At 44.9% G+C, this 26298-nt stretch overlaps 3 protein-coding genes across 5 annotated transcripts in view; 2 read left to right on the plus strand and 1 right to left on the minus strand.

Annotated features, from left to right (window-relative positions):
• Positions 1 to 18: 18 nt before the first annotated feature.
• M6PR (mannose-6-phosphate receptor, cation dependent) lies at positions 19 to 5987 on the minus strand. 2 transcript variants are annotated; one of them, XM_021533912.4, is made up of 7 exons: positions 5892 to 5987; positions 4336 to 4506; positions 3967 to 4139; positions 3767 to 3876; positions 3437 to 3567; positions 2804 to 2930; positions 19 to 2262 (listed from the first exon to the last, which is right to left on the minus strand). In XM_021533912.4, the coding sequence occupies exons 1-7, from the start codon at positions 5933 to 5935 to the stop codon at positions 2140 to 2142; spliced, it is 879 nt and encodes a 292-aa protein (XP_021389587.3). In that variant the 5' UTR covers positions 5936 to 5987; the 3' UTR covers positions 19 to 2139. The 2 variants fall into 2 exon arrangements, with proteins under 2 accessions (XP_021389587.3, XP_085430241.1); XM_085574115.1 differs by having other exon boundaries at positions 5379 to 5987.
• Positions 5988 to 6250: 263 nt separating this feature from the next.
• KLRG1 (killer cell lectin like receptor G1) lies at positions 6251 to 18810 on the plus strand. Its single transcript, XM_021533913.4, has 5 exons — positions 6251 to 9573; positions 14315 to 14407; positions 15081 to 15232; positions 17085 to 17188; positions 18148 to 18810. Exons 1-5 carry the CDS (start codon positions 9459 to 9461, stop codon positions 18257 to 18259), a joined length of 576 nt encoding a protein of 191 aa, XP_021389588.3. The 5' UTR covers positions 6251 to 9458; the 3' UTR covers positions 18260 to 18810.
• Positions 18811 to 21421: 2611 nt separating this feature from the next.
• A2M (alpha-2-macroglobulin) overlaps positions 21422 to 26298 on the plus strand; it is a 30143-nt gene continuing 25266 nt past the window's right edge. The window contains exons 1-5 of one of the 2 annotated variants that reach the window (XM_021533904.4): positions 21422 to 21683; positions 23326 to 23509; positions 24543 to 24702; positions 25583 to 25635; positions 26144 to 26164. In XM_021533904.4, coding sequence (XP_021389579.3) covers positions 21598 to 21683; positions 23326 to 23509; positions 24543 to 24702; positions 25583 to 25635; positions 26144 to 26164 — 504 coding nt within the window. In that variant the 5' untranslated portion in view covers positions 21422 to 21597. The remainder of the gene's footprint in view (positions 21684 to 23325; positions 23510 to 24542; positions 24703 to 25582; positions 25636 to 26143; positions 26165 to 26298) is intronic. The other variant, XM_085573891.1, reaches the window with a different exon arrangement.

Here is a 26298-nt window from a genome sequence, read left to right on the forward strand (position 1 = left end):
ATCAGCACAACACTTCACCAAGTTTTTTGGTCACTTTATTTTTGAAATTTGTGTTTTGTACAAAAAAAATTACCACCATGAAAACAGTAACAGATTTGCTGACTTCCTATTTTTCCCATGTTATGAGAAAGATTGAGACTGTAACAAAAGTCAAAGAAAGCAGGAATTGCTTGCCCACTCCAAACCCAGAAAGAAAGCAAGGCCACCCCTTTTCTCTCAGTGTCTTAAAAATACATGAACCTTGTTGTGGGAAAGGATGGATAAATATAATTGCCTGGCAAAAGATTTACAATAGTACAGCCAGGATGAAAACAATCCCCCCTACTGGCTAGACAATACCCTTACCTACAGGTAAGTCCAAAAGTCAAATAGACTGTTCCATCTCAACCCCCAAAATGTATGGTTCATCCCACATCTGTAACCCTCCCTTGAAACATCAAGTGCCTGTAACCCCATTGGCCCAAGTCTTGCTCCAGCCCACCTTGAAGCCCCCTGATAAGGGGTCTCCGAGGGGCCAGATGCTCTCTTGGAACTTCCCCTCTATTGGATCTTCTTCCCGCGTCTCCTAGAGCATCCTTTCTGCCCCTTGTCTCTCCCCTCCCCCATGCCCTCAGGCCTTGCCATGTGCTGCGTCTGGCAGCTCCAAGCAAGACCTTTCATCATCCCTAATAAACCTGATATCCCAAGAGCAGCCTTCAGAGATCTCTCATCTCCATTCATCTAAACCGTCCTGGAGCCCAGCATTCCCTACACCTTGTCAGTACTCTGCTGTTAACACAGTGGTGGCTTGCTTATTCAGTTTCTGCCCCCCAGACTGGGGGCAGTTCTCAGCTAGTCCACACAGTAGGGTAGAATGGGATTGCTCAGTCTAGCCTCTCAAATAAAAAGCAATTTAGAATCAAGGTGTGGAGTTCCTGAAGGTTCCCATTAAGTCTACAACTCAAGTGTACCTGCTTTTCACCAGGGCCCAAGGAGGTGGTCTTTGTCACTCCCAGCCAGTGGCAGTATGTTAAGTACCATCTGCGCAGGGCAAGTGTCTTTAAGACTGGCCTGCACCATGATTAAGGGGACAGTGATTTATGAAAGCTGACCATGTGAGAGTCCCTTATCCAATTCTCAGTGTGTTGGCATTCTTAGCCAGGGCTTCCATGGTTCCTTTGATATAAAAATAAATTCTGACATCTTCGTAGGAAAACCCTCTGCAAAACAAGGTATTTCTGGGGAGTGTAAAATCACAATGCTGACAGTGACTGAGGTGTGTGGGCAGTCACCTCAGGAAGCCTGTGTCAGAACTCAAGTGGCAGCTACCTGTCTCATTTTGTCTTAATGTCACTTTCAGTTTCAGCAAATGTTCCTTTTCCTTAGCAGCACATGTTTTTCCTTTTGCTTCTCACTGATTGAGAAGACTGAGTCAATACTTTGAAGTCAATATTTTGACTCCATTTAACTCCTATGGTTTTTCAGCATTGCCTCTCTCCAGTCGGAGAGGATGGCATGAATCCCTTTAGAGCTGTTGAAGGAAACTGTTGAGAAGTTCACACCACTGCCATTAGGGAAACAAAAGATTGCAGAGGTGCTAATGCCTGTTCACCCCCAGAGTCTGGCATAGAGCACTCTGTGCCCGTTATGCTGGCAGAAATTGTATAACAGCGCAGAAGCTAGAAAAGCTGAAAATGCATTCAAAGAAAAAGAATTCCAGTGTCTTACAGATTGTGTAAACCCTAGTGAAAAAATTAAAAAGACAGAGAATATCCCTTTTACAGTGTCAGCTGTTTTAAGCCATAGCCTTTTTCCCTTTCTGCACCCATCGATGCCCCTTTTTTCCTCTTAGTGATTCATCTCCCATTCCTGCTCAGTGCTGAACATTTAAATTGCTGTTTTCTGCTCAACTGTCAACACTTCTTCCCTGAGCTCTGCTGCACTTTTAAAACCCAACCCAGCATTATATTTATAAGCCATGCCATTAGGAACCAGTGCTGTTCACATCCAGAGGCATCCATGGGACTTGACACACCGGAGACAGCGGAAGCAAACAGTGTAAAGAAAATCAGAAGTGAGAGAAGGAGAACTGGCTGGGAGGCACCTGGCTAAACAAGCACTGGGGAGATGGGGAGAAAAGATCTTGGTGTGGAAAGCCTATCACATGGGCAGCAAGTGGTCATCCCGTTCTTCTGACTCCTCTCCCAGCTGGTCATCCCCCACACCACGGTACGCGGCTGGTGCGTTCCGAGGCTTGGATCGGCACACAAAGTCACAGCCATCCTACGAGCACAGGACACAGCACTAGCATCAGACTGTTTGCAATTGACTCAGCATCCAAACCAAAGCAGCTCCTGCGATTTCTCTTTTGCTAAGGGATTATGCCTATCCTTGTGCTACCTGAAACATCTCCCCAAAATTTGGGGATAAAAAACATCCTACTAGGTCTTAAAAGCTCTGGACAGTTATGCAGCAACATCAGGCCAAGGCAAGTATGAAGGATAAATACCACTGCCTACAATGACCACGGAAGGATTCACAGTCAGAAGTAAGCATTTCACAGTCCCCAGGTGAGCATTTCTACCTGGAAAGTGTGAACTCCTGAGGAGCACATGTTCTAGTTTGTTATGGAGCAGTTGCAGGACAGAGGAAATTGGTCTCAGCAAGGATTAAGAAATGGCATACTCAAGAAAAAGGAAACAGATACCCTCTTCTTCTGCTTCAAAGTACTCTACCCTGCTTGTAGGTCTACCCAAAACACAAAGTCAGTGCCTTTTTCTCCTAAGATGGGCCAGGCTGAGATTACGTAAGAATTTTTACTCACTGCCACCAAATTGCCCAGATCTTGCCAGAAGGCAAAGTGAGGAATCTGCTCCATGCCCTTTGCTCCCACAATGAGGCGCTGGTAGAGGAACCCACCAATGATGTAGACTGCAATCAGTGACACAAACCTAAGAGGCAGAATTAAAAAAAAAAAAAAGGAAAATCAAAGCTGAGGAAACCCTATAGAAAATCTCTTCCGAGATAGCACCACTCAAGAACAGCTGTAAACAGAAACCAGACCATAAAAGGTCTCCAACTTATCAATCTGGTTGTATTAATCTTTTAGCAGCATTATGTGAAGTAGTGCCTCCCAAACAGAAAATGAGTCAAGACTCCTGGTCTGAGTTCCCAGCTCTGGCAAAGAGCCATCATATAATTTTAGGAAGTCAAATCTCTCATGCTTCAGTGCACTTGTCCGTAAGCTATGAAGGAAAGTGTTTACTGAGAATGGACCAGCCCAGCATCATGCCTTGAGCAAGAGCCTTTGTCCAAAAAGCTCAGAGGCATAGTAACATCTAATGGTGGCAGTGGGAAAGTACACTGCAGTAATTTAGTCTTACTATATCATTTGCTACATTTCTAAATAGTACTGGAGATTATGACCCAGGCACAAACAGCTCTTCAAATGACTCACGTGATCAGCAGAATGGAGCCAACACTGAGGTGGGAATTCTCAGCTGGACAAGCCACACTGCTGTCCATTTCAAAGAGGTAGAAACACTCCTGCTCCTTTTCCCGCTCTTCAGAAATAATGCTGAATGAACTCTGCAATTTGGGAAAAGTGAAGTCATGTGAAAACATGCCCACACACACTGTACTTCACCAGGAGATAGTTTTATCAATGTTGGGGCAGCTGGGCACCAGACACTTGAGGCCAGCTCACTGTCCCCTCAAAACCCCTCTGCTCACAACCAACCATTGGTCTGGCAGCCCCCGATGCTCTCTCATCCCAGGTGTCACTCACCGCTGTAACTCCCCGCTTGCAAGAAATCATTATCACAGCTCGCCTCTTCTCACCACTGCAGTGCCTGCCATATGAATCACCTCCTTTATAAATCAGCATGATCCAGTCACCTGCCAGGAGAGAAACAATACAGGCTACAAATCCAGATCAGGAGGCGAAAGGCAGCTCCTGAGTAAGCCAAGTATTGAGTGGAATCGTACTTCCATTGAAGACCTGGGTTTCATTGATTCTTCCTATCACCGTGGTCTTTCCATTCTGTCTATCTGTTTGCACCAGGCCACCAAAGTCGTGCGAGGTGCTGTTGACCTCCCTGCACACCCTGAAATTGTAGACGTAGTTTTCTGTTTTGCCCTTCTCCACAGTCACGTTAAACCTGCAGCAGGGAGAGGACAGAAGAGACAGCCCATTGGATTACAAAGAACACTCAGAGCAGTGTCACTCCAGACCCGGCAGCCCATCAGAGACCAGACCACACTAACAGGGGGAGTCCATTCTGCAGTCTGACCCAAATCCTCCCTTCCCCTTGGCCCACTGCGCAGCCCCGAGGCCTGCAGGGTGTTGTGCTGTACCTCATGTGGCTCAGGGGCTCCAGTTTCTTCAGCAGGGCTCTCTCTGTCTGTGATTCACTGCTCTCATCACCAACCACATCACAGCTCCTCTCTTCGGACTGCTCAGCCCCTGCTACAGCCAGGGCCACAAAGACCAGCAGCAAGGCCGAGGTATGGCAAGGTGGTGACATCCTGGACACATGCCACAGAGAACACAGAGGATTAACTTCACAAAGGATTAGTTTCAGCCCCCTGCAAACTAACTTCAGGGTCATGGAGTCAATGATTAGCCACTTCCTCAGTCCTGACTGCAAAAAGCAGAAGCTGAAACAACTCACAGTTCACAAGAGACTAAATCTGAATCTCTTGCGCAGCCAAAGTCAAATCACTGGGCTGATTTGGGGCCCTCTTCTGAATTTGCTTTGAGACCACAAAAAGTTTTGCTGCTGAGCACATTAATTGCCTGCCAGAGCAGAGTCCAGCAGACTGAATGCTGGAGTAAATTTCAAGCATAGTCCACTGTTTGTTATGGTGTTGCTCTGAGAAGCCAGTCAGCAGAAAATTATTTATGAGGCCTCTAATCAATCATCTTCACAGCTGTCGTGTAAAGAGCTCACAGGGAAGAGCCACTGTGGTTAGTCAGACTCTGTTCATTCAAGTGCCTTAATCTTTATAATGATCTTCCCAGTATTCCTTTAGCTGAAAATCTGAAATACATTAATAATGCTAAACTGCAACTTCACAGAACCTTCCTTTCCTTCCCTTCCCAGTTTCGACTAGGGAAGAAGGAAAGCAAGGCATCCTATGTAAGATCCAATCAACAAGGCAGTAAGGAAGATAATAACAGTAATAATTAATAATAGCAATAATAATAACAACAACATTATAAGACTGTAAGATTTGGCTTTCAGGTTCATGCTAAAATCACAAATGAAACACTCAATGATGGCACCAGTCAAACAAGGCAGTCAGATTCCCCCCCCCCCCCCCCCCGCTTCTTGTGTGGCAGATTTTGGTAAAGCTCCAGTCGTTGGTGGAAGGCAGGCCCTCCATTAAATAAGCACCTGGACACAGAGCCCGTTTGAGTGAACCTGATGATTTCCCCAGAGCCCCCGGAGTCCACAGCTGCTGAGCGGCTCTGCTCGCCACGGGGCACCAAAAGACCGCAGAAACCACGGAGTGGGTAAGGCTGGAAGGGACCAAAGTGGGTCACTTGGTCCAACTTCCCTGCTCAAGCAGGGTCACCCTAGCGTGGCACAGGATTGTCTACAGACGGTTCTGCGGTATCTCCAGCGAGGGAGACTCCACAGCCTCCACGGGCAATCGGTTCCAGTGCGCGGTCGCGAAATGAGGAAGCCCGTGACACGAGCACTCGTGACTGCTCTCTCCCAAAAGCAGAACCTGCGCTCAGCCCTAGACATGGCTTCTCCCGGCAACTTGCTGCGCCTCGCTGGGAGCGGCCCGGCCGGGCTCCTCCAGCCGGGGGCCCCTGCCCCAGACCCGCCCGGGACGGAGCGCGGCTTCGCCCCGCGGCCTCGCTGTGCCAGCGCCGCACCCGCCCGGCCCCGCGCACCCACCTGCGGCCGCTCGCGGGGAGCAGAGACCCGCGGCTCACGCGCATCCCATGCTGGGCGGCACGGGCGGCACCGGCCTCCTCCGCGTCCCGACCGGCTGCCCCGCGAGCCGGAAGCCGGGAAGAGCGTGGCGGAACTGGAGCCCGGCTCCAATGGGAGCGCGGGAGCGGCCGGGAGCGCCCGCCCAGCAGCGCTGCGGAGCGAATGATGCGCGGCGGGGAAGGACGGGCAGGGCCGGGGCGCGCCGGGGCACGCCCCCTTCCTTTCTGCCAGCCAATAGGCGATGAGCCTCAGCACGGAGGCTCCGCCCCCGCTCGCCGTTCTGCCAATGAGCGACGAGGGCGGGCAGAGAGGAGGAGCCCTCACGGCGCGGAGCCGGAGCGAGCCGCGCCTGCCGTGCCGTGCCGTGCCGTGCCGTGCCGAGGCTCCCGCTGCGGATCGGCGCCCACAGGGGCTCTGTGACTGTCCCTCGCTGAAGTGGCGCTCTGCCCTCTCCTGTGCCCCGCGCAGGTTCGGAGAGCCGCAGGCAGCTGGCCGCATCAGCAGGAATGAAGGGCTTCTCGGCTTCTCCGGAGGCGGTAGCAGTCCCTCTGTGTTGAGCTTTGCCATACCCACCAGGTGCCTCCAGAGTGAACTGTGTTGTAGGAGCAAGGCGCCTCGACCACTTCACAAACTGCTTTGTGGCCTTGATCCTTCTGATTTTGTCCCCACTTTGTGTCTCTGGTGGATTCTCCATGTTTTGTTCTTGTACTTTGGAATAAAGGTGCCTCCCCCAACTCCTGCAGATTTTACCACTGTAGAGGAATTCCAGGTCCAGCACACAAGGTTGGGGTGCTTGAGCATCTTGGATGTCATTAATAAAGCTATAAATGTGAGATGCGAGACTGGCCTGTTCAAAGGACATCTCTCTCCTTATGATGTGTTCCCAGAGCACGTCCCACTTTCCAGGAGTCTGCTACTGGAAGGGACACATCTTCTTCACCAGAGTTCTGAGACTTTTGCATCCTCTAGTTAAGAAAGAAATGCTGCAGTTAAAGAATGTACCAACATGCTGGAAAAGGTATGTGTCTGAGTGAAATTTGGGAGGTTCTCCCTCTGGTATGCTGCTTCAGTAGTGAAGAACTACGGAAGAAATGCTGCTGGCTCCTGGAAAACTGATCAGTTTAGTTCTACTGTGGCTCCATACTTACAGTATGGCGCAGCTGCATTAGTCAGATTTATTTATTCACACTTACATGTGAATGTAAGTGTGAATAAATAACCGAGAGTTGCCTTCATACCTTCTACAGTGTGATCCTTCCCCCTCTACTTCCTGTCTTACTGGTATTATGGGGAAAAAAAAGGTAAACAACATTAAAACAGCTCTTAATTCTTTCCCACAAGCTTACACTTCTCCACTTCTTCACAAATAGTGCTGTCTTTGTAGTCACTCTGGGTCAGCAGGCAGCCTGGGCAGTTTAAAAGTGACAAAACTGGCAGGAGCTGGGAGAGGCACCTTTATTCCAAAGTATGAGAGAACATGGAAATACTGGAGAGAATCTACCAAAGGAACACAAAGCTGGGATAAAATCGGATTTGGACACTTAAGCTGTGTCTTCTGTCTCTCTGAGCTTGAGAGCTCTCTTTAGAGTTCTCTATTATTCACTGGAAGCATTTAGGAGAGACATTCTGCCTCTTCTACCTCTGCTATCTTATGCCTTCCCCATCCTTTCAAGCACTCTCCCTATCTTGCTGTCCAGAGGCCCTACCTAGGATTGGAAGGAATCCTGTGGGTGCAATATGCCACCCTTACAGGCAAGTGAAGAAGTTTGCAGAAGTATCCAGTCCCTTCCCCACCATGTGCGTTGTAACAATGGCAAATCCCATGCAGTAATTTAGAACATGTCACCAGAATTTAGAACATATCACCAGAAGGGGGAACAATCATCCCTGTTGGAGGTAGCAGTGATCCCAACTCCTTTGTTGAGCATGCCCAGACATATATTGCAAATTAACTGTAGTGTACTGTGCTGAAGAAGTGCAGCCAGAGCCTGACCAATATTCCCATTCTGAGCACAAAATGGAAGGGATCAGAATGTGGATTAAAACAAAAACCAGCCAACTATGCAGCTAGGAGATTTATTGGGGTGCTGGAAACATCTGTACTCCCCACCAGAATCACAGAATCTTTTAGTTTGGAAAAGACCCTGAAGATCATTAGGCAAGCCCAGCACTAAACCATGTCCCTAAGCTCCACATCTTTATCTTTAAAAAAAAATACTTTCAGGGATGGTGACTCAACCACTTCCCTGTCCAGCCTGTCCCAGTGCTTGATATCCTTTTTGGTGAAGAAAATGTTGCCGATATCCAATCTTAACCTCCCCTAGCACAACTTGAATTATTCTCATCAATGGTCAACACTTCAAAAGAAAAGTAGCTTTTCCTATTGTTGCTGACCATAGAATCACCAAATGGTTGAGTTGGGAAGGAACCTTTCAATGTCATCTGGTCCCACCCTCTGCTCAAGCCAGCCCACCTTCAACCTGGTCCACCTACAGCCCAGGACTGTGTCCAGGCCACTCACCACTGAGGGACACACCACAACATCTCTGGCCAACCTATGTCAGTTTTCAGCCACCCTCAGAGTAAAAAAAAGTGTTTCCTGGCAACACCTGTGTTCAGAGGAAACATCTTCTGTCTTTCAGTTTGTGCCTGTGGCCTCTTGTCCTCTCACTGGGCACCACTGAAGAGTTTGACTCTTCTTGTACCCTCCCTTCCGGTAATTATATACATTAATTGGATCCTTACCAAGAAGTCTTTTCTCCAGGCCAAGCAGTACCAGGGCTCTCAGTCTTTCCTCCCAGGACAGAAGGTGTGGTCCCAAAGGATAACTCTTTGTGCCCTTTTGGTAGATTATCCTCAATATGCCCCTGTCTCCCTTGTACGATGCTGTTGAGATGTTGACTTGGATGTACTTGAGGAATGCCAGCTCTCAGTGCATACCTTGTGGCTCAAGCACAGTCACACTGATATTTGGTATAGACAGAGTTCCCAGTTTGAAGTGGAATTGTCCAAAGCTCACAAGGATTCAATTTCAAACCTGTGCTGTCCACCTTTATTCCTGTTTGACAGCAGTAGCGCTGCCAGTTTGCCATAGCCATTGCTTGTCCCATTTTTCACCTTGTACTCTCACTATTAACCTTTTTTACCTTGTGCTGTCACCATCCCACTGTTTCTGCCCTGAAGGGAGCTCCTCAGAGCCCACGAATCCTCCCAGTTGCTGCATCGGTGTAATCACACCCTCTTGCATTAGCAACAATTAGAGTGCCCCTCAACTTTGTCATTAATCACCTTTTCCATTAGTAGCTGTTCTTGAGACATCCTCCATCAGGTTAGAAAATGAAAGCTGCTGCAGTTCCACCACTCTCCATTGTTGTAAATTTGGTTATCTTAACAGCTGGAGATAGAGGTAGCAGCTTTATATTTCTTGTCTTCTGAATATAGCCTCAGGCTTCCTGTTTCACAGGCATTGAGCCCTGTTGCTTAACAACCTGATTGAAACATCCTTTTGTGCATGCTCCTTGCTTTGGTATGGAGGCAAGCAGATCAGAAATTTCTGCAGGTGATGAGAGCGAGGAAGTAACATATACTTCTCTCAAATTCTCTCAGACTCCTCCAAGGGCTAAAGCTCCACAGGAAAAAAAAGGTGAGGAAAGATGGATGAGGTAGGTCAACAAAAAATTTTACTTTGAGGGAAAGCAAGATTTAACAGAAACACTCTGAACTGGCAAGTGATTCTGAGTGCTGGCTTAGAGAGCTGTTGCTTTGGTTCTAAAATTACTGTGGATATTAAAGCTGATGAGTTAGAGACTCAGCATTTTCCCCCTCCCTCTTACCGACCTCCTTCACTGTCTACTCCTGGGCATTTAACCCAGGCATCCTTTTCTTCAAAACTGGTTTGCAGTTGTCTGCTTGTCAGCAGCAAGAGGTTGTGAGCTATAGTTCTTTGAAGGGCAGGCAAGATGTGAATACAGATAAATTAGAGGCACATGGTGATCAGAGATCAGAGACAGAAAGCATATGAGATCATCCAGCCTCTCTTCTATGGGGCTATGCAGGATTCGTTTGTGATTTTTCCCCCGTTTTCTGTGTTCTAGTGTTACATACCTCCTAGTGAGCAAATTTTAAGCTTTTGCTGTGAAGCAGTTCTTCAGGGCACTTTATGATCAGGAAGATTTTCTTAGTGCCTTCCTTAAATTTTTTCTTTCCTTATTTCCTCTCCATTACCCCTGATTAGACCTGCAGATGTCACACCGAACAATTCATCTGGCAGCTTAGTTGAGAAATACTACCTTCAAAGAGTCCAGCTTTGCATTGGTGATCATTTTTTGTAAATATTTCCTTCATGCAAAATGGTGGAGGGGTTGGAACTAGATGAGCTTTAGGGTCCTTTCCAACCAAAATCATTCTATGATTCTATGAAGTGTCAGTGAGCTTTAGATGAGTTCTGTTGCATTGGCTGCAACACTAATTGTTGACTTTAAATTTTCAGAGGTGTTACAGCAAAGGGGACTCTCACTGTGGGATACAAGATTTCTATACCCTGATCAGAAAAATTTTGCATACTTGTGGAGTTTACCACTGCCTGGTCACTTGTTTCACTGTGGAAACAAAGCCAGCACAGAAACTCCTCAGTTACTATCTGGTACTCGCACTCCATCTGTTTGGAGGGCAGTCTTGCTTTTGAATATGTTTTCACCAGAAATTATGTTTTCTGTTGCATCAGAAAACACAGTAGCATCCTTTCATTCCATGCCATTCCTGTTCACCCCTACCCTGTTGAAAGGGGATTAACCAATGCCCTCTTTAGATGTTTGCATTTTTCTATTTAACATCTCTCTACATTATTTTATGGAAACTCATCTTTTTGAGCTATGGTCAGACAATTGAAAATAAGGAAGCTGATACTTGAATACACTTTTTGTGTATATTATTTGATTATTTCTCACCTTTCTTCAGCAAGAAAGAAATCCCAAAGGAGCTCATTTTAAGTACCTTTCTTTTGGAGGTCTTTATGTTCAACTCTGTTCCTGCCTCCATCACTTCTTAGAGATGTGCTCTCATGTATTTTTCCTCTGTTGAAATGCACACACTTGCTGACTTTGCAGGCACAGTAAAGTCAGCAAGACGTTGCTGACTTGCTGGGTTGCTGACAGTAAAGCAAGTATCATGGGTGTGTAGAGCAGTCCTCTGGTCGAACCAACAGGTTTTGGACTCCTCAAAAATGAAGAGTTACCCTGGTTGTTTCTTGTCTTTGGCTTCCAGAGAGCCTTAGATATGCTGCACTACCAGAATATCAGTACAGCAGTCACTTAAGACAGTGTTAGCCTGTATATTGTGCTTGTGGTAACCGAAATAGCCAGGTCTGTGCCACAGCCAATAACAAAATGCTCGTATCTCAAATTCTCCTCCTAGGCTCTAGGTAGTCATGCTGCCCCCATACTGAGGTAGGCAGGAGCAGAGGAGAGCTATCTGGGACAGTGCCATGACATTCTTCAGATTGTCCTAGATGAATTGAATTGCGAAATGCTAACAGCTTTCAGTTTTTGAACTGAATCTGGACTCACAAAATTAAATATTGGGTCATGTTGCTTGCAAATGAATAGAGAGTGTCAGAGTAATTTCTCCAGAGCACTGAGAGACTTGTTGGGGTGTTTTGTACACCAAAAGTGAAAACACTGGATATTTACATTAAATGCCTACCAGTCCACTTCCCCTCTTGGACAGACTCTTCCACAGTTCATCAAACCATCAACAACTACATAGAAATATTTCTGGATGCTCCATTCAGATTTTCCTCCTATTTCAAACTCATCTTAGGTACTTCTCCCATCCACTCCTACAAGAGCTTCACATGTAGTTCGGGGGCTGAGGATCAAACAGAAACCCTTGAACCTGTTTTAAAAAGTGTGACCTGCAGGGACTCCTTTTAGCAGCAGGTAAAAATCCTAGTTTGTGAAATACTTTATTCCACTTCTCTGGATTGATCTCTGCAGTTTGAGTGCAGCTTAAACTCACATCAAACATTTCCTGTTTTTCCACTTCACTTTGTTTTTTTTTCTTTCCTTCCAAAATTATCTAATGCCATATATTTTTTCATTTTAACAAACTTTAGTGACTGCTGGGGTTGTGGAGGTCCCCTGGGATTTTGTTTTGATGATGAATCATTAATTTTTTTTCTGCAGTTGGTTTGAAACAATGGAGGGTGACCTGCTTTATTCATTGCCAGGAGGCACCAGCTCTGTGCCCGGTGCTGACATTTAAGGATTAACTGTTTCAAAGACTGCCATTCTGGTTGTCTTGCTTGGCAGTTTTCCCTGAAATCTAAGAGTGATTAGAAGGATGCAGGAGACAGCTTCTTTGGAGAGGCAAGAGAGGAAGAAAAACAAAAGTACAGATGTGATCTCAGAACCAGGACTTATATTTCATCAGATGTTTATCCCCTTTTGCCAAGTTTTCAGTTGTAATCTGCAGAGAAAAACCTCCACCCTACCCCTTAACCTTGGGCTGACTTCATTCTCCTGAGGCTTAATCTGATGACAAACCCCAAGCTGCCAGGGATACAAACAAGAGGAATAGAGAGCACAGTCAAGTTTAAGTTCCAGACCCAGTCCAAGTCCTTCAGTTCTCCTGCTGTCCCTTTGTCCGAAGCTGATGAGTAGGTTGTAACTGACAAGTCTTTCTGTATCGTCTCTGAAATGAGATGGGGTTTTGTTATGAAATAATGATTTTAAAATATAAGAAATTTTACTAACTTTATGTTTGGGACAGCTAGAAGATCCTACAAGCTTCAGGAAATGTGAGAAAACCTCTATCTTAGAAAAGATCTTTCTACCAGAAGAATGATGCTTACAACTATGCTCCCTCATGATCTCCCTTGTTATCTTAGAAACTTCTTCTAGGTAAAACCACAGGCCTAAGTGTTTTGCTATAGATGAGAAACTGGCCTTAACATAAGTGAGCCTGAAAACTGCTCAAGATCAAAATAAATATATTTTTAGTAATTTACTGACCTGGTCTACTTTCTGTATTTGGACAAAGCTTCCAATGTGTAAAGGATGTGTTCTTGTTTTTAAGTGGAGTCCCTTTACCTTCTGTTTTACCACTAGCTTTCTTTGTCTTTCTCACAATGTTCTTCATATGTCATCTGCTTTTGTTTTCAACCTCACCCAAGAGATCAAATGTGTTTCTTTGAGTCTTGTGATATGACCAAGAGAGAAGCACCTCAAATTGCATGAGATCCATGGGTATGTTATTGCTAGATTTGGGTAGAAGGCTCTGGAACATCACAAAAGCAGGATGTGGTACATAAATTAGCTGCACATTTACTGCTTTTTAGAAAGTGCTGTTGTCTGTGCACTGTTGTACTGAGATTAATGAAACAAGAAAAGCAAACTCCTTGGAGCTCAGTTGTGCCAGTAAGTGTCATCCTGTCTTCTGTTTTGGAGAGAGGAGATTTAAGTGCTGAGATTGCAAATGTTTTATGCAAAGTGAATGCCTCTCAGGTCAAACACAGCTCCAGGAGATGGCAGTGGAAAAGCAACATGTAGCCTGGAGGTTAACATGTCATGCTGTACAAAAGCAGACTTCTACAGGCCAGTCCTGACCAGCCCTTTGAAAGTAAGCTGTGCTGGGCTACAGTGGAAGTTTCCCCGGGGACTCACCTTCTGCCACTGCCAGTGAACAGCAAACAGTGGTGTTAAAAGTGTGAAGGAGGAGATGTCCCAAGGTCTTCAAGGCTGGCTCTTCCATTCTGCCACCCTACCATGGAAGATGAAAATGTAAAGCCGCCTTGGGAGTATCCTGGGAAGATGTAGCATGACCATTTGTCTTAAGCCTGTGAACAGGGTGCTGAGATTAAACCTGTTGTTATTGCTGGGAGAGCTGGGGAAAATCTTTGGATTTCTTTTTACATGTAAGCTGGAACAGGGTGGCTGTAGCAATGCAGCTCTCTGGTTTCCACCCCAAGCTTCAATGGTGAGGCAGGAGTGGATTTGTTGGGAGGCTCCTGCCAGCACGAGGTGTCACATGTTGTGTAGGTGGCTCCAGCTCACTTCTGGTAGGTACTTCCTGTGGTGGGGTCAGTCACTGGCCAGGCAGGGGCAGAGCTGTGGCTCATGTGGAGAAAGGTACCCCCTGGGAAATTCACACAGGAACTGGTGGCCCCAAACCCAGCTGAAAGGGGGCCCTGGGTTGATGGGGCGGCCCCAGTTTGACTGGGCAGAGACAGTGATAGTGATGTCCACCATGTGCAGAGTGTAGACAGACACAATGCTCTAAATAGTGCAGTTCCTTGTGGAAATGCCCATAACACAAGCAAACTATGTAAAACCACACTCGGTCTTCATGTGACATCTGTTCACTATGGTTTCTTTTCTCTTTTACAGTTTCCCATCTGTGGTCAGCAGTTCTGAAGGGCTTGGCCATAGGCTTTGGGACATTGAGCATCTTCCTGGCAATTGTTTTGATTTGGAAGATGAGTAAGTGTACCAGGGGCTGCTGAGCATGAGCAACCAACAGCAAAGGATCAGCAACACATCTAACCACAGAAACTCCATTGTATGGAGTTAAAACCAGAAGCTCTTCTAGGTTTATACCAACCTAATGTACCCAATGCCTATCCAGAATATTTTGAAGAATATATTCCTCATGCAGACTCCAGGAAACCCATTTCAGATCATGTGGCAAAGAACAGTTAAACATATTGAAAAGTCTTTGTAGACTTGCCTGGTAAACGTAGCGGTAAACAGTAGAACAAATAGGTCTGTAATATATTTGCACACATGCAGATGGTGCTAGACTATGTGGAGGAGCTTCCTGTTAAAATCCTTCCACCCAAAATGGGACATGATCACACCTTACCCACAGAGTGTGATCTGTTTTCAGATAGCCAGCTGGGTATTATTTGGTACCTGAGTGATTCAGTGGAAATTTGGGGGCAGGGTGAGTGTGTACATGCTTGCCACCAGCATCACAGTGTATATGACTATTGTAAGATTTTGAAATTACACTGTTATTTTCATAATCTTGTTCTGATTTGAGTTTTCTGCATTTCAACTATCCAAATGAGTTGTTCCTCAGCAGGTCCTTGCTGACAAGTGTTTCTGTTGGTTAATGGTAGAGAAGAGTATGAGTATTTTGACTTCTTTACAGGTGACTGCCACCCACACTGCCCTCAACAGTGGATGGCCTACAGAAGGAGCTGCTATTTCTTCTCCAAAGAGAAGAAGGATTGGAATTTCAGTCAGGAATCCTGCAGGGCACAGGGAGCTCACCTCCTGGTGATCAGTGACACCTTGGAGATGGTAATGGTTTTCTTTGGCTTTGAGGATCTCCCATTTCCTTCCAGATATCTAAGTGACTGGCATACAAGCAGTGCTGTCACTTCAGCAATATTTTAGTTTTAAAGGAAGGGAAGGATTTATGACTGTGGTGTTACACATCACAAAGTTTGCAGGAAGAAGACAAACAAAGGGGAAAACAGAGAGGTGAGGGTCACTGTCAGGTACTCAGAATCACTCTATGAAGGATGGTAGGAGACAGCCTTCTCCACTGTTCCTCTCTATCTCCTCTCCTATTCCCAATAAGACTGATATGAATGATTACAGTGGCACTAAGCAGTCATTGTATTCGTTGCCTACAAACTGATAAGTCCCCACTCTAAAGGAGTGCTTCCTTTACAAAAGCAATACTTCTCCTCCCTGTGAGTGCTCCAGCTCCTCCTGCTCAGTGACCCATGCCATTCCCTGTGTTCATGCTTAGATATTTCTTTCTCAGTCTCTTTTCAGCGTTTACTTCCTCCCTCTGCCAAAATACCTCAGCTGTGCTGGTGAAATAAGGAACCACGTGTTCCATTGCAGGTGCTCTCTGGGGCAAGGGCATGTGTGGTCACTAGAGAAAGGGGTAGTGCTGATTACTGGGGCGCTGAGGCACATCTGCTTAAGTAGAGCAGAAACCTTGATCCGGTTTTGCTCAAGCCAGGGCTTATTAGCTCAGGTGCAATGAATGTGGACAGCTTCCAGTCCGTGGATAGAAGTTGCATTGTGTGATGTCCTCTGGAGGATTGCAAAGCCAGGTCTCTGCTTGACTGGGAGTATGTACCAGGCTCTCACGTTTGCATAGACAAATTCTGTCTCCTTGAGAAATAGGTGTCTTCCCCAGATTACCCATTTCTTTGGCATGAAGAAAGCCTTCCTACTCCTGCTCCTTTCTTACTACCATCTCAGCTACTAGAGTGTTACCATTATCCCTCCTCAGGGATAGGGCCCATCTAAATAAGACTTTTCTAGCTATCCATGCCTTGTACTGTGAAGGCTGTGATTGCTCAACCTCCAAGTGCTAGGGAAGCGGAGTCATCTCCAAACCACCAACAACACTCCAGTGATTCCTCAAGCTGCTCCTATTCCCACAGCTTTACCAAGCCAGCTTTGTTAATACTTGTCTCTGAAGAGATCTTCTCTGAAGCTTTGTTTATGGCAGCAGGAGAAAAGGATGGAGCCCAGCCATACCCCTGAAAGGTTGCTGTTGTTTGGTTGCAAAGGTGGACAAGACAAACTTGCCTTTCCTGGCTTTGTCTTTTTTTGTGGGGAGGAGGGTTGGGGAATTTACTTCAGGGCTGAGTTTCTGGTGCAGGCTTCACCATTTAACAATAATCAGAGGTTAAAAGTTAGCTAAAAGGAAATGAACATTGAAAACACATAGGAGGAAAATGTATATGAAATTTTTAAAGCTTTCATACTGGGCTTGTTACACATATCTGTCAGTGCCTGCACTTCCTGCCCTTCCCCACCCTCATTTTACCTTTAATTGTTAATGCTTCATATTAGCTTGCTAGTTAGCTGTATAGTAGGGTGTTGATATTAATATTAATGGCATACCTTCCTACATAAAGCTCTGTGCAGGAAACTCCAGGAGATTGAGGTGCAGTTCATAGAATCATACAATCACAGAATATGCAGAGTAGGAAGGGACCCATCAGGATCATTTGGTTCAACTCCTGGCCCTGTCATTAGAAGGTGTGGGGAAGCAGTATTGTCAGTCACTTAAAGAACAGTGAGGTGAGAGGATGTATCTTGCTTGCTGTTCTCTTTACTTATCCTTATCTCCATTTTCAAGCTGGCTTTCATTAGTCACTTTGTAATTCATCATAATTTCTAGGATCTATTCAAGAGTATTCAAGCAGAATGTTTTTGGATTGGACTGAAGAACAGTACAAGCTCTGGATGGATTTGGGAGGATGGCTCTGTATTAAGTGATGCCAGGTGAGTTTCATTCTGTTTTAAAAACAATTATGCTTATTCAGATTGCTTGGTGTTCCAGAACACCCAGAGTTCCTCCTCCAGATGTCAGGAACTTTCTTCCTGGGCAGATTTTCTTCTTGCTGTCACCTGTGCTCACTAAGCTCAATAGGGTTTACTTTTTACTGCCCTGCACCTTGTCAAGGCATTTACCTGTGAAAGTCAGGTCAAGTATTAGTATCTCACTCTCTGCTTCCCTCCAGCTGCTCAGACCAAGGACTTCATTTACCTGCACCAGCACACAGATGCTTGGGCAGAAAGGCATATGGCTTTACTTGGTGTAGCCACCTTGCACCCATTCTGTAGAATGCTGGTGTCACTGGGTGCAAGAATCCAGCCTTTTCCTGCTCTGCTGGTGCCAACCTAAGTCAGAACCTTAATTTTATCTTTCTTTACTTGGACAAAAGTCAGTGCTTTCCATGAGGGATTTTTTTTTTTTTTTAATCTGGTGAGTTTGCTTGGCCCTTTCCTTTTTATGACAATTAAGGCAATGAGTTAATTTCTGAAGCCTCTCCAGCAAGCAAAACTTGCCCAAGATCTCACTGTCAACAGGTCAGTACTCTGAGCACTTGGCTTAATTCCCTGAATAAATCCAGCTTTTTTTCCTATAAACTCCTTGAAGGCAGGGATCATTCCATGAGACTTTCACCACTGCCACTCACATGCTGGTGGATATCACTGCAGGGAATTGTGTCTGCGTTTGGGTCTGATTTGGGTTCTATGATGGCAAAATTACTTAGCTGTGGCAGGTAGGTAGGTTCTTTGGTGTACATTTTATTTTCTAGCAACTGCCTTTTGGAGGTCTGTTTTTTTCTCCTCCTCTGGGCTACACCCATCAAAATCAGATGTTTTTAATTCCTTGTCTCCAGGAGATAATCTCAGTATTTTCTTTCATTCTCATTAGTGTTCCATGTCTCTTGCAGGGTCTACTCTAACAGCCGTGTGCAAAATTGTGCTGTCCTGATGAAACATCAGTTTCATGCCTCCAGCTGTGAAGTTTCAGCTCCATGGATCTGTGAGAAAGCACTTAGATAAATCCTATGTGCTTCTTCATCTCACAACGACCTCATCAGTGGTATTAGTTGATCATTGTCCTGCAAACTGAAGCTTCACACAAGAGCAAGGACTTGCCTTTTCCATACCCTCACTAAAGGACAGGTTTGTTGTCCATAAGGGTGTATTACTCTCAGCAATAGATCTATTCTCAGTCCACAAGTGTTAGATTTTTGCTGTTTGTGACCAGATGAGACCTGAGACATATTCCCTGGCCTATTCTTTCCCTTATTTATCCTATAAAGGCAAATAAAAGCTTTGTTACAACAGGTATCTTCAGACCTCTGGGGGGGACCTAGTCATTTTCCCTCACTTTTAAGTATCAAATTTAATTTCCATCCTCTGCAACTCCATTGTCTGATATCAGAAGGACAAGGAAAATGAGGCTTGCTGTTCATTGACAAAAATCATATTTCTCCCAGTGGCAGCTTCTCCTTTTGCATCTCAGTGGTATGAGTGGGAGAGAAGAGGGTGAAATGAAACTGCAGCTTCTGTAAATCCAGCAGTGAAAATAAATCTCCAGGACTGCACTGGACGGAAAGTGTGTACTTGTGCCATTTCTTCTCTCTGTTGGAAGGAATTAGGAAGGTTTAACCAAGCTAGTCAAGAAACTGGACTTCTGGAGTCAAAGGAATACAGCTAATTCTGTGTAATTATTTAATCCACCCAGAACCTGTTTTCCTCCCCACCTGTGTTCATACTGCAGATAGAGGAAGCAGTGGACAAACTCTTAATGCAATCTTTCAGTTCAAGTAGAGCAGAGACAGGCTCAGAGTTTGAATGCCATAAAAATACAGTGAATATTTGGGGTACTGTCTACAGTTTTGGGCTGCTCAGTGCAAGAGAGACCTGGACATACTGACTGAAGAGTCCACAGGGACTCAAATATGATGAAAGGACTGGAGCATCTCCCCTATGTGGAGACACTGAGACAGATGGGATGGTTTATTCTAAAGCAGAGAAGGCTAAGGAGAGATCTTATTCCTACAATCACAGGAGCACAATAACCAACTTCAGCATTTCAATTCAGACTACATATATTTGCTTTATATTTTTATTACAATTGCAGGAAAACCAGCTACCAGTGGCATTATCTTCCACCTGCTTAACAGGATGATACACATGAAGGTATCAAGGTGGATAACAATAAAATTATAGATCATAACATACTTAGCTATGTGGATATCTGCTGAGCCTCATATGGAGTTCACTGAGATGAGGGTCTCAGGTGAGAATGTTTTACAGCAAGAGAGAGTCTGCTGTTTAATAACCATGACTGCAACAGCCAGACCTGGGGAAACTGCAGCGTAGTTGGAGGCCAAAACTTTAGAATTTTCATCTTGGGTTGTTTGGGTTACTTTGGGTGAGTAATTTTATCTGTACCAGAGTCCATTCAGCTACCAAAAGACAGTTGTTCCTGACTCCTAGAAAGTTGCCAGACACTATGAAACAATGCTGAGCACTTTGCTTGCTTTGTCAAAATGGTGGTAGCACCTGTAGAAGGGAACCTACCAGTTACATTACCAGAGAATACCACTGAAGAAACAGCTTCTCATATTATCATGATGTGTAGGTGAGATGAGCATGTCTCTGAGCATGCCTAGTTTACCTTGCCATAATGGATTGAAGACATTTCTCTTCAGTTTTTGGCTACAGAGCACATTTTTGATCAAGGTCCTAATGATCAGGAGCAGGCTTGGGAGCCATGTGAGCTGTTTGTCTAGTTGACAAAAAGGGTAGATCTCTATAGAGATCCCTCTGCCATGCACAGTTCTGCATCTCAACCTGTGGGGTTTGTGTTCCATCAGTCCAGCTCCTGACCTTTACCACTGTAAATGGTCATCTTCAAAAGGGCTTTGACCAGCCCATATGTACAAATCCTCTCCTCTGTGGGTGAGGCAGACTTTCCTGGGTTGTATTTCTTTTGGGCAAGCAAAGCCATCTTTACGTGTCAGATGCAGAAGGAAGAGCACAAATCTGGGCTCTTTTGTGCAATTCCCAAGGAAATTGCACATGCACGGCTATCCTCTTTTTTCCTATGCAGATCACTGCAAGGCAGAATTAGGTCTCTAATGAAGGTTTGTTATTGCACTGCACTTGGATTTCTAAGCTCCACAGTTACTCAGCTTACCAAAGTTTTGATGATTATATTAGGAGAAGGGTAGGACAGGCAGAAAAGCATTTAATCCTGCACACTTTTTTATCTGAAAATTATGCTTTGCATCTTCTAACATAGATCTCCATTCTTTGGAGTTTCCATTAGAACTATAAGTAAGACAGGTATTCTACTGCCACTTGCAAGTGTAATAATTACCAGAGCTATTGATCCTCCTGCTGCAGACCAAGTAAAGACAGTGGTCTAAAGACACCATTTCCCTCTATGGTACAACATTGCCCATCACAGTGCATTACATGTATTTGCACTTAATTAAACGAGGATGACTCCCATCAAACAGCAATTTGATCTAAATGTACCAATAACTTGACCTGGAACCAGAACCAGTATGAGTAAAGTAAGACCCAGGCGACATATGTTCTGCTGTGTGAGGGTAGCTGCTGCTCTGGACAGTTGGTTAATGTGTTACCTGCTGTTAATGGGTTGAACTTTTGGCAGTTTCCCATCATGTCACTGTCCCTGTTTCTGTCAGGTGAAGGCCAGATCATTTTAGTTGACTTGATTTTCCAGGCATTTTGTGGCCTCTTTTCCTGGCATTAGCTTTGATGGGTCCGGGAACAGAAAGCAAAAGGGAACAGTGTGGGTGGAGAGGGAAGGTTTTATTAAATTTCCATTCCCTGTTTTCACAACCTGTTAGTAGGAATTAGACACACCCGGGCTTGTTTCCCAAATCCTAGCTCAATCTCCTGCTCCCAATCTGAAGGAAATCAAACATCTCCTGTTCTTCCAGCCACCTCCATGACCTGTGCCATGTCCAGCCCCATACAGAGAGCCCTGACAGAAATGGTGGCTTTCTGCTCATGCTCTGCTGTTAGCCCTTCTTTCCTTTGCTACAGCCTTTCCTCTTCTATTGCCTCTGTCCTGCCCCAAAAGAGACCCAGCTCCAGCCTGCCAGGAACCCTCCCCTCCCTCTCCCCCCCAGCACTGGCCTTCTGCCCGGACTTGGAGCTGCTAGTTCCAGCTCCTCCTTGCTGCCTCTCCCTGTTTCCGGATGGGCCCTGGCCCCCAGCCCTTATCTCCTCCAGCCCCTGGGCTGTTTGCAGAGGAGAGTATAAAGGGGCAGACTGGGAGAGCAGAGAGGGAGTAAAAGCAGCACTGGACCACACTGAGTGTCTGCTTGACTCACCACGTCCTGCTGTGTACCATGGGGATGAATGGGCTGCTTATCAAATCAAGCATCTTCCTCCTCCTCTTCTTCCTTCCAGGAGACACCTCACCCATCACAGAGCCGTAAGCAATGCTGGGGGGGTCTCTGGGCAGGCAGGAGACCTTGGCTGTATTCTTGTATCTATTTCTGTGTCCCTTGTCTTCTATCTAACTTCTTTTATCCAGGAATAAAATACAAGGGCTGGGTAAAGTTCCTTCTACAAACAGGAACTCTAGTGCTTGAGAGAGATGCAAAACCAGCCATGAAACTGAGATATCAGTAAAACTTCAGGGGATTGACAGGATTTCAACAAAGTTTTATACAAAAAATAGCTCTTTTGAAAGACAACTTTTCATAAATGTTTGTGCCATGAGGTTTTCTTAAGAGACAAACTGTTTTGAAAGGACAATGAAAAGTTTAATTTTGGGTTGACTGTCCTGCTCCCAGGTTGAAATGTCCAGGAGCTGGGAGTGGCTTTTTAAAAACGATACTGAGAACAAAAAGGAACAAATAGCTCATCTGGCATTCTTGGAAATTGCTTTATTTTTTAATTTACATTTTTCAGCTCAGCCAAAGGAATGAAAATTCCCTTCTCACCCAGGGTAATGTGACACTGTAAGACTGTGACATCCAGTTTTGTGAGGGTATATTGTCCTGCCTCCTTTCTTCCCCCAGTTTTGCCCTGTTGGTATGTGAAGGGTATTTGTCTTGTGTGCATGTGTGTATGTGTACATGTGTGGTAGAAGCAGCACATGAAGAGTCCTGACATACAAAAGACTTTGTCCTTTGGCTTTTTGGCAATGTCTCCTCCTCCGCTGCAAAGCACAGAGTACCTCATCCATCACAGAGCCCATCACAAGGGGTGCAAGGGAATTTCTGAGCAAGGCTGTGCTGTAATCCTTTCATCAAATGAAGGGGACAGACAGTGGGATATGAGGGGCCAGAGCTTGATCCTTGCAGACCAACTGTTGGACAAAAAAGTGCCAGAGCTTCTGCTACTGCTGAAGGGAATGACTTGCCTTACTGCTGAGGTGTTGAGGGCTCTTCTCCCATCTGCTCGCTGCTCTGAGTATGCCCACTGGAGGCCAGTCCTCATCCACAAAAATGGGAGCATGGTTAGCAGTGCTGGGCACTGGGACACCACCAGCAAGTTGCTACCCTGGGAAGGAAGGAGGCTGCTCAGGGCTGAGCAGGGATCTCCTGTTAAGCTGAGACAGAAGGCCTTGCTTTCCTGAAAACCTGAAACTTGTTTGTGTTTTTGCTTAAGATCTGGCACCACGCTGTGGCAGTTTTGAAGCTCTGCGAGGAATGAGAGTAATGCTACAGACGCTTCACAATGTGTAGTCAATGGAATTTATTCACTGGGTACTGGCATTTGTGTGGCTCCTGAATGCTTCTAACAGTGTCTAGCAAAGGTGACAATTGAATTTCCCCCACCTTTATTCAGGATCCCAGGAAGAAGTGCTGCTGCTGTGCCAGAACCTAGAAAAACATATCCTTTCCACATGTTTATGTGGAGGATTTCCTCTGTATTTTGCATTTGAGACTGACCTCTCTGCTTTCCCCTTCTCCTACAGACATGCTGGAAATCTTGTTATGCTTAGAAAATGCACCCTTCTCCCTGTGCAGAGAATACTATAGTCATCTGATTGGTTAGTTTGTTCTTTATAGACAGCTCTGTACCTATTCCTGCTCCTCTGACCTATCATTCTCCCTTGTTCCTAGGCAGTACCTGGTGCTGGTGCCCTATCTGATACACACAGATTCTCAAGAGAAAGTCTGCGTTCAGCTGAGCCACCTGAATGAGTCTGTGACGCTGAGTGCCACGCTAGAGTACCTGTGGGGGAACGAGAGCTTGATTGATGATGTGGTGTCAGAGGAAGACGTGTTCACCTGCATCCCTTTCTCTGTGAGTATCTCATCCTTGTGGGATGATCCTTTGTGCCAGGCATAAAATGTAAAGGCACTGAGAAGTAATGACCAGAGTAACGCTATATAGATATTCACTTACCTCTTGGTTAAAGTTGTGTTCTGTCCATCCTCAACACCCTCTTACTGCTGAGATCTTAGTGTGCTAAATGACTGTGAGATGCTGAATCCTAGAAAGCCACCCCCTTTCTAGGACAGGAGAAGAAAGTGGGTTTAGTATATTGACACTCCTGATGGCTGTTTGGTGAAATGGTTTTCCATATCATCCTTCTACATCCTCAATCTGTCACTTCAGTACCTTCAAATTGTAGGAGAGCTTTTGGACCTCAGATACTTTTCACCTGGTGTATACTGAATTAATGTAAGAAAATAGAACTGTGATTGCCTGTATCTGAAAAAACCTAGCAAAGCAAGTAATTTATAAATTAATATTGAAAGCCCCAGGGACTATAATGAGTTGTAGGCAACTAGGAGAACCTGATAATTTATCTCAGTGCCTACATTATGTCTTTAGCCTGAAGAGTGAAGAATTGGTCTTCAGGATGCTGAAAAGGTTGGCATTTTGTCTTGGTTTGTCAGATGTAGGCTGCAGAATGACTTGGTCACTTGTGAAAGAGAGGTATAGATGTCTGGCATGTCTGGTGGAAAAGGAAATGTTCTGCAAAGACTAGGAACATAACCTGAAATAGAAGGCAGACTATTCCATTCTGCTTGTGAATGTTAAAAGGAAAAGGATGGAAAGGTTTGGTCAGAGCAGTAAGAATTTTTAAAAATTGGGTGCTAGAGCTAGGAGTTCTTTTGTTGCTCAATCCTTCCACAATCACTGCACAGCAGGAGGAATGGGTAGGAATACGGGACAAATAAAAATCAGTCTCTTGTTCCTAATTATAGTTCCTCTCACCTCTGTATTGGGTCCATCACAATTATATTAGATTTCTTATCTCATAAAGGCTAGTTCAGTTCAGGAAGCCTTTAAAGGTGGTCTGTTACATGATTTCCTTCTTATTTTCCAGCTTCCAAAACCAAGACTCCCATTACGCTTCGTGTTTCTCACTGTGATGGTGAAGGGGGCCACGCTGCAGTTCAGCAACCGCAAATTACTGACAGTCCGGAACTCCGAGAGCTTGGTCTTCGTCCAGACAGACAAACCCATCTACAAGCCCGGACAGACAGGTACCAGGAGAGGGGTGGACATTTGAATTTGAAACAAACATTTGTACTAAAACTGTTGGATCATGCTGGCCAGATATTGGTTACTCTCAGTGGGGGTCAGAACTGCAACCTCATGGCTGAGACTTATGTTTTATTGCCCCATAAAGGGAAAATTTGAGGAATCTTTAGGTGCATGCACATATATGGGCACCTGCACACTCTCCCTCTCTCACTGTGGGCTCTGTTGGTTATGGTCCATGCAGTTAGGAGGTCTGCATTAAAACCAGAGAAAGACTGGATATTTATCCTATCAAAAACAGTACCAAAACTCAGACTAAGTAATGAAATAGCTTCCAAAGCAGCAGCTGATTTTGCTCAATGAAGACAAAAAGAATTATGTAAACTATTTATTTCTTCTGGGCCAGTGATCTCCTAAATTTGTCCTGGATGCAAACAAATGTCCTAAAAGAAGTACTGAATTCTCTCTCCGTCTAGAGCCAACAGAAACCTGCAGCCAAGTGCTGAAGTAATTTGCTTGCATTCATCCTTCCTAGGAAGTCAGTCTACTTATAACAAAATTAGAAGACCCATGTGAATTCTAGCATAAAAATGCCTCATTGTAAAGTAGACAAAGGCAACTTAAATTTAACTTTTGTCCAAATCAGTGAGATTCTGATGCCTGTGATCAGTAAGATGTTCACACTGTCATGGATTTGCTCTTAACATCCTCTTTTTCATGTAACCATAGTAGATGGTAACCTTCTAGCATGACCTAGCATTCTAATAAATGGAATTTCCTTAGAAGAGAACAGCCCTTTTGTTGGTTATACTATTTGTTTTTGCAATTGACTTTTTCTGGTTACTGATTGCACTGTGGAACCTCACTGTCTTTCTCCATCAGTCCTGTTCAGAATTATTTCTCTGGATGAAGAGTTCCGACCTGTGAATGAAATGGTAAGCATGATATTTGTTTTTCAACTGATTTGGCCTTAAGTCAAATGTAAAGAGAGTAAAGAGAGGAAAAATAGTCTCTGTTGGGGAGAGCTCTCAGTACACTGAGATAACTGTGAAAATTCTGGGTCACCTTGGATCTTTTTAACAGGATCTGTTGTCAAATTTCTGCACAAAGCTGCCTTCTGCATTCTTAGAAAGGTTAGACAAACTGCAAATGGACAGTGCTGATATAAACAGTGAGCAATCTGCCATTACCACAGTGTGCACCTGTTCTTATTAGCACTGCAGATCATCCAGAGTTAGTAATTTTGGCTGTCTTTTGTACCTGAGACAAAGTATTGTCCCTGTCTTCTCACCCCAAAGTGCTCTGATGATCCATACCAGCAAGTTTTTTTCTTACCTCATTGGATGATTAGCTTTTACCCTGAAATGTAGTTGTAGCCCAAGTCATTTGATTGTGCTTCTTGCACTCTGTCTAAACATGCTTCTTCCTTTTTTCTTTTTCTAGATTCCACTGGTGTATATTGAGGTATGTACAAACATTTAATTCAAACTATTGCACCTCAGCCTGGGCAGAGTAAACAGTTGCCTCAACGTAATTCTTGTTTAGTTTTTGCACTAAGCTGGTCCATTATGTTACTTCAACTATACAGAATTTTAACT

The sequence above is a fragment of the Lonchura striata genome, chromosome 1 (genome assembly GCF_050655825.1).
Source record: "Lonchura striata isolate lonStrDom1 chromosome 1, ASM5065582v1, whole genome shotgun sequence".
NCBI classification, from domain to species: Eukaryota; Metazoa; Chordata; class Aves; order Passeriformes; family Estrildidae; genus Lonchura; species Lonchura striata.

Coding starts and splice junctions, on each gene's coding strand:
- KLRG1 (XM_021533913.4), top strand. CDS start 9,459: ATGGAGGCAAGCAGATCAGAAATTTCTGCAGGTGATGAGAGCGAGGAA. Junction 9,574..14,314: donor AGCTCCACAGGAAAAAAAAG/GTGAGGAAAGAT, acceptor TCTCTTTTACAG/TTTCCCATCTGTGGTCAGCA. Junction 14,408..15,080: donor TGTTTTGATTTGGAAGATGA/GTAAGTGTACCA, acceptor ACTTCTTTACAG/GTGACTGCCACCCACACTGC.
- M6PR (XM_021533912.4), bottom strand. CDS start 5,935: ATGCGCGTGAGCCGCGGGTCTCTGCTCCCCGCGAGCGGCCGCAG. Junction 4,507..5,891: donor CTCCCCGCGAGCGGCCGCAG/GTGGGTGCGCGG, acceptor GCATGTGTCCAG/GATGTCACCACCTTGCCATA. Junction 4,140..4,335: donor GAGCCCCTGAGCCACATGAG/GTACAGCACAAC, acceptor TCCCTGCTGCAG/GTTTAACGTGACTGTGGAGA.